General features: G+C 40.0%; 1 protein-coding gene across 2 annotated transcripts in view; it reads left to right on the top strand.

Moving 5' to 3' along the window:
• Positions 1 to 13,505, top strand: part of VPS13B (vacuolar protein sorting 13 homolog B) — a 572,358-nt gene that overhangs the window by 312,384 nt on the left and 246,469 nt on the right. Inside the window, exons 26-29 of one of the 2 annotated variants that reach the window (XM_060243442.1) lie at positions 1,152 to 1,323; positions 2,117 to 2,231; positions 7,494 to 7,635; positions 10,249 to 10,657. In XM_060243442.1, coding sequence (XP_060099425.1) covers positions 1,152 to 1,323; positions 2,117 to 2,231; positions 7,494 to 7,635; positions 10,249 to 10,657 — 838 coding nt within the window. Of the gene's footprint in view, positions 1 to 1,151; positions 1,324 to 2,116; positions 2,232 to 6,879; positions 6,947 to 7,493; positions 7,636 to 10,248; positions 10,658 to 13,505 lie in introns of both variants that reach the window. The other variant, XM_060243444.1, reaches the window with a different exon arrangement.

The raw sequence follows: 13,505 nt of genomic DNA, 5'->3' as shown, positions 1-13,505 counted from the left end.
GTTGTGATGACAACCCTCATCTATGGCTCCGAATCGTGGGTTTTATACCGTCATCACCTGCGACTCCTTGAGCGCTTTCATCAGCGCTGCCTTCGCACCATCCTCAACATCCACTGGAGTGACTTTGTGACCAACACTGAAGTCCTCAAGCGGGCAGAGGTTACCAGCATCGAGGCACTGCTGTTGAAGACGCAGCTGCGCTGGGCAGGGCATATTTCTAGGATGGAAAACCACCGCCTTCCCAAGATTGCCCTGTATGGCGAACTCTCCACCGGCCATCGAAATAGAGGGGCACCAAAGAAGAGGTACAAGGACTCCTTGAAGAAATCCCTTAGCACCTGTCACATCAACCATCACCAGTGGTCTGACCTAGCCTCAGATCGCAAAGCATGGAGGCACGCCATCCACCAGGCTGTCTCTTCCTTTGAGAACACACGCATAGCTGGTCTTGAGGACAAAAGGAGATTGAGGAAGAATCGCACTGCTACAGGACCAACCCTAAATCAGACTTTTCCCTGCAGCCGCTGTGGCCGGACCTGCCTGTCCCACATTGGTCTTGTCAGCCACCAGCGAGCCTGCAGCAAACGTGGACTATTGCACCCTTCTTAAATCTTCGTTCGCGAAGCCAAGCCGAGAGAGACATACACATGCACGCTTACACCCCACCCCCACAGAGTTGAATATAAAACAAGAAAGCCATTTAATAAATAAGAAATATTGCCATGAATGTGTTTTATATGAAAAATAAATTGTTTACCATTCTTAGGTTAGATATTTTACCTTAAAACAGGATTGCTTTTATAATTAAGTCATTGTCTAAAATGTCATCTAAAATCATCGTAAGTAGAAGAAATGATCATGGTCACCATCTTCTCAAGTTAGAGGCCTCCTCATACCTTTTATAGGCAGAAAGAGAATTTAATGTTCTACCTATTTCCTAATAGAATGGCTTTGTCTTTTGTATGGGGCATAGTTAGAAGTGCTAGGGAAATAAATTACCTACGATGTTGAACTCAGGACTTACAGATGCATCTTTATGGATGATAAAGACCTTTTTAATATCCTAATCTTTCTCTTTCTAACCTGAATACTAAGATTGTAGGTTGGATTTTTTTGTGTTACTGTATGCCTGTTTGTTTGTTTATTTGCAGGGTGAATCTATTCAAGGAGGTGATGATTCTCCATTTTCAGATTCTGTTACCTTAGAGCAAACAACAAGCAATATTGGCATATCAAGTGGACGCGTTAGTTTATGGATGCAATGGATGTTGCCAAAACTCACAATAAAGTTATTTGCACCGGACCCAGAAAATAATGGCGCAGGTACTGCATGCGTAACTTTTTAAAAAATCAATTTTAAAATTTTATGCCAAACAATTAAAATTATAAAATAATCTGGATGATCCAATAAAATACCAAGATAAACAATCCTAGCAATTTTAAAATGCCAATGAACTATCCTCCATCAACAGTACGCCTGTGCCTAAGTTCTTGTCTCAACCAGTACATCCCAGTCTGCATAACATGGCTATTTGTCAGTGTGTTGCACCACACCTTGACATTTGATTATTAAATATGTATAGTGGGTTCGCATATGCTGCTTTTTAAAATGTAGTGGAGTTATGCATCAGAGATTAACCATGATGCACTCATTTTGATTTCTACAGCAACAGATTGTCGCGTTCATACTTGTAGCGCTTGTTAATGGCAAGGGAAGACTGAATCCAATTCTTTCTGTTTTGCACCAGAACATTAATGAATGGGAATTTCCACAGGTTTCTACAGCTATGCATATACAGCTGTTTATTGATGGATGGGGGGCGGAGTCTGTAAAGTCCCTCTTTGAACTAGGAGCATTTGTACCTATGGACCATGCTGAACTGGCGGAAGAATTATATGCTTAATGCAGTTGAGAAGTACAAATGTTTAATACAGATTCCATTCTTTTGTATGATCACTGTTAGCAGTAGTTATTTTAAAAGCTTTGTCTTTGTGGAAGATGGATGTGACATTCAGATCAAAATGTTGTAGTTATCTCACAAGAAGAGTTAAGCATAATTTGTGGAACTATTTTTTAAAAGCTGAATCTCATTGTAAATGTTCATTGGTATTGCAGAGATTTGTGTCGTGAGTGAATTGGAAGACCTCAGTGCCTCAGTAGACATACAAGATGTCTACACTAAAGTGAAATGTAAAATAGAAAGCTTCAATATTGACCACTACAGAAACAGGTAATTACAGGATCCTGTGTGTACTATTCATTCATTCCCTAGATAAGATTAGTATTTTGAATAGAGGAATGCACAGGTTTGAAACAATGTTGTCTTAATTAAGCCACTAACATGCCATCACATGAAGTCATAACTTATTTCAATTGTGACTAGTGTGCAGAGGAACAAAATAGGAGTCAATTGCACCTTTAAGACCAACTTAGTTTTATTCAGAACATAAGCTTTCATGTGCATGCACACTTCTTCAGACGAGGAATGAGGTACAGTAAGCAGAGACACATATATCTGGTGGTGTTTGGAATGCCAAGTGGTACAAAGTTAAAAACCAATAGCAGAATAGAAAAATTAACAAATTCAGAAAACCTTTGATCTGGGTTTTTGATCTGGTTTGTGGATTTACAACAACAAATGTTGGTTTCAGTGTCTTCACCCTTAACTTTCCCTGGCTGATATCTTGTCCTGTCTGACTAGGACCTTGCTGCGTCATCAGCTGCCTTACCATTGCCTAGCATAGGAAGCATCTGCAGATCCAAATGCCCCTTCTCAAACATTTGCAAAGGAAGCAGCATGGCCTTTCTTCACACCAAAGATGAAGAATCCTGCCGCCCTCTGACAGTCACTGGACCTTAAATTATGCAGTCTTGCCCAAACATCCAAGGGCTTCCATACCTCTTTCAACTTGCCCCCTTCCCAGTTTAACTCCACAATGAGCACTTTATTCAGTTGAAAAGCACCTGTCCAGAAATGCACTTCTGCTCTGTACTAGAATAGAGTCTTGAAGCTACAACTGCGAAAGTAACCCACTAGCTCCACTTCCTGGAGCTTCCCAGATTCTACAGCTGATATTTTTTATCCCTAACACTACCAGCCAGCTACCTGTCTGGAGCATTTTCATAAGCAAAGTCCTAGCAAGTGACCAGCAAAGCACCAACACCAATTAATAAATCAGTTAATAAATCAGTTTCAGATCCTGGTTTCAGATTCACGTTTTTAAGGGGGTGTGGGGAGAAGGAGGAGGAAGAAGAAGGAGGAGGAGAATATTGGATTTATATCCTGCCCTTTGCTCTGAATCTCAGAGCGGCTCACAATCTCCTTTACACACACACCCCACAACAGACCCTGTGAGGTAGTTGGGGCTGAGAAAGCTCTCCCAGAAGCCACCCTTTCAAGGACAACTCTGTGATAGCTATGGCTGACCCAAGGCCATTCCAGCAGCTGCAAATGGAGGAGTGGGGAATCAAACCCGGTTCTCCCAGATAAGAGTCTGAGCACTTAACCAGTAATAGTTTGGTTTGTGTTCAGATGATTAACTAGTCACAGTTTAATCCATGGATTTGTTTCGCATCTGACCTGACCCATGGTTTACAAAAGAAAGAAAACCACAACTGTTGCAACATTTTTGAGCAAGGGCTCAAGGTGGATTACAGTGTGAATATAAGATATGTTAAAAACTGTATGAGTCAATCCTAGCAATCATATTAGTGTAAAAAAAAAAAGAAATCAGACCAGTACAAAAATCCAGAGCATTAGTAGATCAAAATTCACAATAAATAACTAATCTTAAAGCTCATCTTTCCAGAGACTCCAGAAGACCAGTAGTATAAGGGGATTCTTGATGTTCTCATCTGCGTCCTGTTTGCCAGCTCTTTCTTTCTTGAAAGCCATTCTGACCATGCTGATCCATGCTTTTGTAACCTTGCAGTCAGTTATTATAATCCACTCAGTGTTGGACTACCCTTGAAGACAACTCAGAAACAGCATCTGTTTCAGAATGCAACATGGGAAACATATCTTGCCCAACTTAACAGCTACATGGCTTCTAGTCAAGTTGCTAGTTATGATCTTTAAAGCCCTTCTTAGCCCAGAACCCCCATGTCCAGAAGCCTCTCTCGTCCCATGTGTCCCCATGCACCAGGCTGCCATCAACTATCTGTTTCCCCACTTAAGGTGGCCCACCTGGCATCTGCCACAGCCTTTTCCTCTTCCAATGTAGCTCTCACTCTGTGAATCAGGATCCCTGAGGAGGCGAGGAATATAAATCTTCAGGAGGCACTGCAAGGTCATTTTATTTGCTAGGACTTTAAGTGGGGTCTGACCTATAGACATTGTGTGGGGGAGATGGTATCTGGGATTTTAATTTATTGGTTTTAAATTGTAACATTTTAACTGTGATGTGTAAGCTGCCGAGCCCAAAGGAAATATGGGATATAAATATTTTTATAAATAAGTAAATAAGAAGGCCATTCCACCATGTAGAGGCTAATACTTAGAAAGCTCTGGACCAAGCGAACACTGTCCTCTGGGTTCACAGAGCAGAGCAGAGATGTGGGAGAAGAACATGATTGGAGAGAGATCCTGAGATGCATGGATCCCAGCGCTTTCTTTCTTGGACTCAAGAGGGCTCATAATCTTGAATTGAATTTGGAAATTAAAAAACAGCCAACTGAACACTTTGAAAATAGCTACTTTGTGGTGAACCCCATATGTTATGAAAACTGCTGCATTCTGTTCCAGAGGAAATTTCTGAATTGTCTTCCAGGACAGCCCTTTGTGTAGAGCATATTACAATAGTCTAGGATCAAGGTTGATGCAGTATGGATCAGCATGTCCAGATCAGCCTAATCAAACTAAGGATCCAGCTTCTGAGCCATATAAAGGTAAAGCTAAGCATTCTTAGAAGCTAAACTGATCTGTTTCTCCAATAACAAAGCTAGATACCGCATAACCTCCAGACTCCTTGCAGAATCAGACAGACTGAACAAACAGGCTCAACTGTACACTTTGATAAAATCACACAGTTGTCTGTAACAGAGGCTGCTGATAAATCAAATTCACAATCCTTACCCATTTATAAATGGAGATTGCCCACCGTGACAAATCGGCACTGCCTCTGTCACGTAGACAGTCCTGAAATCATATTGAAAAGGATTAAGAGCAGATGTGTCATCCAGAAAATGCTGAGTTGCTGTGCTACCACTTATCTATTACCTTATCCAAGAAGGGTAAGTTTGAAACAGAGTGATAATTAGCCACATCTTTTTATCCCGAGAAGAGTTGTTTAATGCTAGATCTAGGAAACACCTCTTATGTCCATGAAATGCTAATAATAAGTTGGAACAGCTCCCTCACCTCCTCATAAGATTTTATCAACCAAGGAAACAGGGATTTAGAAAACAAATGGCCACCTTCACAACACTGAGAACCCTGTTAACTTTGTTGATAAGAGATATGCAGGCTGATGAACCAATTAAAGAACACCTGTGGAACACTTTAGGCCCGTTACAATCCATATTAAACCTTAAGGGGAAATGCTTTGCCCCACAGACTCCAAAGTGCAGAAATTTTAATGTGCCATTGTATTTTTATCATAATTAAACAAGTTTTATTTGTTTTTGACTCTAAAGAACAGGTTTTTTCTTTAAAAATCCAATATGTGTTTCTCATTCCCATGGCTAGATATGTAGCTTGGACTTACCTTTCTTTTCAAGGAGCTGGTGTGGATTTAGGTGTGAAAGTGCTTCTGAAGTGTCTGTCCATGAAAGCTATGATAACTGCAAGCAGAAAATATTTTGGATGGGGTGCCAACAGTTCATTTTTAAAAGTTATTGAACTTGACTTGTCTGTTTCTTGATCCATTGTGCAGCACGGATTAGTTATTAAAACTGGGATTTAATGGAAGTTTTTAGAAGAGCCCAGTGGCACAGAGTGTTAAAGCTGCAGTACTGCAGTCCTGAGCTCTGCCAGTGGTAGCTGGTTTTTCAGGTAGTTGGCTCAAGGTTGACTCAGCCTTCCATCCTTCCAAGGTTGGTAAAATGAGCACCCTGAGGGGACAGTGTAGATGACTGGGGAAGGCAATGGCAAACCACCCTGTAAAAAGTTTGCCTTGAAAACGTTGTGAAAGCAACATCACCCCAGAGTCAGATACGACTGGTGCTTGCACAGGGGACCTTTCCTTTCCTTTAGATCATTGCTACACTTAAACTCTTTCCCTTCTCCTGATTCTGCTTCCTCCTGATCTGTTGACTCCTCTATTGGTATGCATTTTATGATATAACCACAACTGAGCCAGTGGCTAGGGGAGAGAGGAAGGGTCATTTCAGTAAACTGAAGCAAGCGTGACAGGTTTTGATGCCATCACAACAACTCGATTACTTGCAGTTACAGGTAAGAAAGGCATTGTCGACTGTGTATGAACAATCTGTTTTTCTCACACTTTTATCCTCCCTGAATTCTTATGACTTCATTCAGCCAAAGTTTTTCTTTTCTTCCCTCCTCCTCAAATCCACATATACTGTGCTTTAGATCTTCATTTCATTAATATATTTATAAGCATAACAGCACAATCCTAAATGGTGTTATACCCATCTAAGTGCATTGAAATCAGTGGGCTTAGAAGCGTATGACTCTACTTAGGGCTCTACATCCATATTTAAAGGCCTGATTTGAGCAACACAATAGTGACCTCATGTTCTTTCCTTCATTATTGGCTTCTGCTTCTTCTCTCCTTGTCCCCCCGATGAATTCATCTGCCAGCTGGCTTCATCTGTATTTGAGTTAGTAATTTTGTAATTTTAATATTCACATAATTGAAATGTGTAGACTCTGATCAATTGCAGAGAATAGATAAGGTGAACGTTGTGTTTTCCAGACCAGGAGAAGGCTGGCAAACTGGAGTTTTTGAAGGCATATTTCTACAATGCAAAGAAAAGCTTGTGGTGAGATTTCTGTAGTAGAATAAGACATTTAACCAAATAACTATCCTAAAACCTAAACATTACTTTCTTTGTTATTATACAGAAGGGAGAATGACTGCAAGAATTATAGTTCAAACTACCATGGTACCTTTTGATGTCAATTTGTTTTTTGGGGGAAAGGTTTTTTTTTTAAATTGTGGTTTTGTTACCCATTCCTTGGTTCTTGCAGTCTGCCTCTTTCTGTTTTAATTCAGTTTCTTGTTTATAATGAAAAGGCAAATCAAGTTATAGTTAGTTGCTGGCTATGGAAATCCTATTTTATTTTAGTTCTTGATCAATTTTTAACTCCTGCTGTGTTGCTGCTTCCGATAAAAAAACCTGCAAGTATTTTTGAGTTCATGATTTTTCCTTTTCAATATTACTGACTTATGATATCTAAGAATGATCAAAATCTACATTACACTCTGATGGATCTTGGCACAATTCAGCTTAATTCAAAATATTTGATTTTTTTCTTCCTTATGGCTTTGTGTTTGTTTTTTTGCTTTTTTGCCTGTATCACCTCAAGCTTTGGGGAAGACTCTTGGTCTCTTGGCAAATGTGGAGGTGTCTTCCTTTCCTGTACTGACAAGCTGAATAGACGTACATTGTTGGTTCGACCCGTCAGCAAGCAGGATCCTTTCAGTAACTTCTCAGGCTTCTTTCCCTCTGTAAGAAATCAATGTTACATATTTACTGCAGAACTTCCATTAACATATAGTATTTATGAGTGTGGTGATGGTATAAAATCCTCTCCAAAAGCTTCTCCCCCTTCCCATTTGTTAAGAGTACTGACAATAATTACAGTCTTTACTCAGTAGATTGGTTGGAGTAGCAGTGGAAGAACATTGAGAATATTGTCAAGAATGTCCTTGCAAGCTATGCATTTTGATTAAACTTTTTCATTTCACTCATTCCAAAAGGGGGGGTGGAATCATAGAGTGATTCCTCACTGGCATTTGCTCCACCCCCGTGCTTCTCCTTACATCCGCACAAGCCATGGATTCCCCACCAGTCGCTCTGCAGTGCTTTTTGCTTCATGGCTATTTCCGATTCCTGTTGCTGCGCTGGTAATAGGAAGAAGTTGCGATGTAAGAGGCACCCACGGAGCAACTAGTGGGGAATTCATTGCTTGAACCAGCGCAGGGAAGAGAGCGGGTTCGGAGCAAATGCCAGTGAGGAATCACTCATAGTTTTTTTCTCAGTACTTTCCAAATCCCTCCCTCCTTTTTGAGTTGGGAAAAACATAGGAAGTCCTCAGAAACCACTTTTCTTACATTTTTTTTCCAGACATCATATCTCTAGCTAATCCTAGTTTGACTGGTACTGTCCTTTACTGTTTCTACTCAGACAGGGAGTGGTGAATTAAGTTAAAATTTCATATTGCACTAAGATTTTTCCATGGCAAGAAACAAATGGACAGTATCATTTAAAGAACCAATTCTGGTGGCTTCTTTTATTTCACTGTTACTGGAAGTTCTGTTATTGATTGATTTTTATAATGTATGTATTATATATATATATGTATGTATGAAGTTATTGCTCCTACTTATCCCAGTTATTTAATTCTAACACAAATTAAGCTAATTTACTAATATGTTGCAAAGTGCTAAGTCCAATATTAGTTAAGAAGTTATTACTTTTTCATAAAATGAATTTACAATGTAGCTAAATAATGAAACGGTTTTGAAACCTATTCTAGAAGTGTTTCTGAATATCAAAATTTGGAAATGTTGAAAAAGCAAGTATGTAGCTAGTTAAATTGAAATGATGCCTATGTTTGTAAGTGGAAAAGTTAAATTTGAATCAATGCAGTTGCTGCTTGAACATATGGGAGTTGTGTTGCTTCTGAAAAAGACATTTAAAGCAGTCTTCCCCATTAATTTAACCGTCAGGGAAAGTTCTTCTCACTCATCTCAATTACATGAGTTGAGTTTCAGCTGTCATGGAAGTGGATGGGAAAGTTTGTGTGGACAGAAGCCCCACATGTTAGACAAAGCTCCCATGGAACTTTCAGTTGTACTTAGAAAGTATAATTCAGTGTTGAACATAAGCACAAAAGAGCACTCCTGTATGAGACCAGTGGTCTACCTACTCCTGTTTCACACAGTTGTCCAGGAGGGCCAATAAATATGGCATAATGGCTAAGATCTGCCTCCTAGCACTGGTATACCAGTGTTCACTGCCTCTGAATATGGAGGTTCATTCACCAAAATTAGTAGCCATTGACAAACCTATCCACCATAAATTTGCCTAATCCTATTTTAAAGCTACATATTCTCATTGGCATCACCACATCCACAGGAAGTGAATTCCAAAATTTAATTATTTATTGAGTAAAAAAGCATTGCATTTTAACTGTCCTGCCCCTATTGCACATCAGTTTCTATGGTTGCACCAAGTTCTAATGTTACAGGACAGGGAGAAAAAGCTCGCTATCCACTTTCTACACCCCATGCATAATTTTATAAAACACTATTGTATCCTTCTTAGTTGTCTCTTTTCTAAACTGAAAAGCGCCAGCCTTTTTAGACTTTCTCATAAGAAAGGTGCACCAACATCTTAATCATCCAGGTTGCTTTCCTTGATTGCTTCTGTTCACTTCTATGGGATTTTGGTTGCATTTGGATTCAGTATGAATCCAGTGGAAACTAACAGAATTTCGCTCCCCAGTGGCTGTTAATATTGCTTTACACTAGTCTGCCCAAATAAATGCAGTTTTTTAATTTTGGCTTTTAAAATAAAATAGTTCTAGTGCAAGTTGCAGGTTCAGTATTAAGCTCCAAGTCTAATAGTTGTCTGTCATCTTCAAACGTTTCCCATGTCTTTTAAAATTTTTATTATTACTGATTTACCTAGGGTATATTGGAACAATTCCTTGCATATATATACTTTTAGCTATATGTCATAGATCTGAGGGAAACCAGTATTATGAGAAATCAAATTTAATTCAGTTGGTTAAGGAAACCTAAATCAGTTCCCAGATATTCATAAGAACATAAGAGAAGCCATGTTAGATCAGGCCAATGGCCTATCAGGCCAATGGCCTATCCTATCCAACACTCTGTGGCCAATATACACACAGTGGCCAATATACACACACACACATACACACACTGTGGCTAATAGCCACTGATGGACCTCTGCTCCATATATAAAAATGACTTTGGGAAAGTGAAGAGCTGAAAAGAAGAATAATTATAAGAAGAAATAATGGAGGTCAAGTTGACAAAGGCTGTTATGAAATGCTGTGTGTATATCTTTTTTCTTTCTTTCTGATTTAGACAACTGCAAAACTTTTGGATGGTTCTCATCAACAACATGGATTTCTCTCCCTGACTTACACAAAGGCAGTCACTAAAAATGTCCGTCACAAATTGATTTCAAGAAATGAACGGAGAATCTTGCATAAGCTATCTGAGAGTTTCACTGATGGTTCTCCTCATTTCCTTCATGAGATCCTTCTTTCAGCTCAGGCATTTGATGTTGTTCTCTGCTTTCCTTTTCTCAATGCAATTGCAAGTATATTTCAAACAAAATTACCACGGAGCCCAAAAGAGAAAAGAAAATCTCCAGGCCAGCCTATGAGAACTCATATGCTCACATCTCGCAACTTGCCACTTATTTATATCAACACTGGGGTAATCAGAATATTCTTTCCCAAAATGGAGGAAGTGCAGCATAATGCTGAAGGTATGATGTGCTTTCATACAATATATTTACTATTATTATTTATTCAGTTCAATTTATTGGCCACCCTTCCCTAAAAAATAGGGCTCTGGGCAGCTTACATCATATATATAGACAATAAATAAAAAATTAAAACAACATTAAAATAATTGAACATTAACAGTAAATTAGTACAAATATCCATATGACAGACAAAATTCTTTATAGATATAGAAGAGTAAGAAGAAAGGTGAGGGTTATATGAGAATGCCAAACCATCTCTGTCCTCAACCAAATGCCTGGCAGAACATCTCTGCCTTGCAAGCCCTATGGAAAGGTAACGATTTCCATAGGGCAGAGATGTTATCAGGCAGAGCATTCCACCAGGCAGGGACGGTGGCTGAAAAAGCCCTAGACTTAGTTGAGGACAGTTGGACCTCTCTCAGACTGAGGCCCGTCAGACAGTTCTTATTGCTTGAGCATAATGTTCTTCCAGGGGCATACTGAGAGGGGTGGTCCTGAAGGTATGTGAGTCCCTGACCTCTAAGGACCTTAAAAGTTAGAACCAAACCCTTGAACCAGATTCAGTGCTCCACTTGGCGCCAGTGCAGCTTGCGCAGCACAGGTTGAATGTGTGCAGTCCAAGGGGTCCCCGTAAGGACCCAGATGGCCACATTCCAGATCAGTTGCAGCTTCCGGGTCAGGCGCAATGGTAGGCCCATGAAGAGCGAATTACAATAGTTTAGAAGGTGTAGAATGTGACCATTGCATGGATTATGGTGGCTAGGTCAGGGTGAAACAGGTAGGGAGCCAGTTGCCTAACTTGGCGTAGTTGAAAAAATGCCAGATTTTCTCTTCTGCTGTTACCTGCCTGCAGTTATCTTCTCTGCTGTTATCTTCCGGAAGGAAATTACGTTCTTGGCACAAAATGGGATCTAAGCCTCCTTTTCTGCTAGAGGGAAGGGCACCCACCAGTTGAGGAGGGGGGAGCAATTTTCAATGTTTTCTTCCTTTCACTTATGGACTCCTTATAGAATACCCAGCATCATTCCTGTGCATTGTCTGACACCTTAGGGGCTGCAGTGAGAGGAAGGAAGCAGAAGAGTTCTGTTGTTGAGATCAGCACTTTGGAGCCAGGGTTTTCATCATGTTTTCATGCAAATTGTTGGCAAGACCCTTTGGAATCTTTCCAGTGTTGACCTGTTTTATGAAATTTGAGAACTGTCCCTGGGTCTGCCATCAACAAATGCTGCTTCTCAAAGTCTGTGATGCACAGAGCAATGCCAGTACCTTAAGGGCACTGCTGAATGATACTCCATTTGATCATAGGTGAAAGCGTGCTTGAAACACAATGATCAGAGCTCCATTTAGTTAGCAGACTTTATTTAAAAGCCTAGAGATGAATTAGAGGGAGCATCAAATTTCTAGTTTGGTGGATTTGCCTATCACAAGCCCTTTGAAAATTTTTCCAAGCATCCTTCCCATTGTAATGCACATAAACAAAGGGCCCAGGACTTCAATGAGCACCAACTAAAAGTTAACTCAAAGATTTAAAAGTTGTGTAAAGCTCGTAGTATAAATATAAATGTTTCGTGGTTTAAAAAAATGTTGGAGTTGGCTCAGACATTTGCAACTTGATGATCTTTATGGACTGATTAAGGTACAAAAAGCTTTGTTCGCTTTTATTTTCCCCATAGTCAAGACCTCCTTCAAGCAAACCATTCTTATTTTTCCAAATAGCTTACCATGCACAATCTTTAGTGTGGTTCTTTCTGTAATTATTTTCTGTGTGCTTCATGAGTATTGGATAGAATTATCTGACACCAGCAATCGTTGCTCATTAAAGCTGTGCGTCCAGACTGCTGATCATGGTTTCTGTATGGATTTCTCTGGATGCATCCCTATGGTGTGCAGAAGCCAGTTTACATATATATTTATTTACGTGAGTCTTCTGAGCTGCATGTGAAGTTTGCTTGTTCTTTCCACATCAAGCAGTGTGTTGTTTAGTAAAGTACTTAGCACTCACCACACTCTCAGCATCTGTAGCTGAAAGCTAAGTTTTCAAAACAAGATGTCTGGGATATCTCACTGGGTGGCCACAGATGGGAAAGGGGGATTGAAAGCTTACGTACATCCTCAAAGTATATGCTTCTGAGGAACACTAGGCTTGCCTGCGTGTATATATCATATGTCACTGTCAGCTTATAAGATGTCATACAATCCTTCGCAGGCTGAAAGAAACGTTATACAACAGAGAATGCAGAATCCTGTACTGAATGCATTCTACATTCTCTCTTTGTTCATGACCTACCTAGTAATTTTTAATTGCATGGATAAGTTAGTTTTTATTGTGGTGATGTTGTACCAGCTGTAACCACAGATGACTAAAGCACCAGTTCCTTCCAATGTAACTGACAGGAACTCGAAGTTTTCAATCTTTAAAAACAATTAGAATAAACCTATTATGGTGGTCTCGCTTATGCCCCATGGCTCAGAGGTTTAAAGCTGCAGTACTGCAGTTCTAAGCTCTGCTCACGACCTGAGTTCGATCCCCGGTGGAAGCTGGGTTTTCAGGTAGCCAGCTCAAGGTTGACTCAGCCTTCCATCCTTCCAAGGTCAGTAAAATGAGTACCCAGCTTGCTGGGGGGAAAGTGTAGATGACTGGGGAAGGCAATGGCAAACCACCCCATAAAAAGTCTGCCATGAAAACATTGTGAAAAGCAAGGTCACCTCAGAGTTGGAAATGACTGGTGCTTGCAAATGGGACCTTTCCTTTTCCACTTATGCCAGTTCCCAACATTCTGTCCCACTGTCTCTATTCTGTCACTCTCTTGCATGATCAAGGGACACAGACAGAGAGATGTATTGAATT

This window comes from Heteronotia binoei, chromosome 7 (genome assembly GCF_032191835.1).
Source record: "Heteronotia binoei isolate CCM8104 ecotype False Entrance Well chromosome 7, APGP_CSIRO_Hbin_v1, whole genome shotgun sequence".
NCBI classification, from domain to species: Eukaryota; Metazoa; Chordata; class Lepidosauria; order Squamata; family Gekkonidae; genus Heteronotia; species Heteronotia binoei.
Note: the sequence above shows the minus strand (reverse complement) of the source record. Positions and strands in the feature narration are given on the sequence as shown.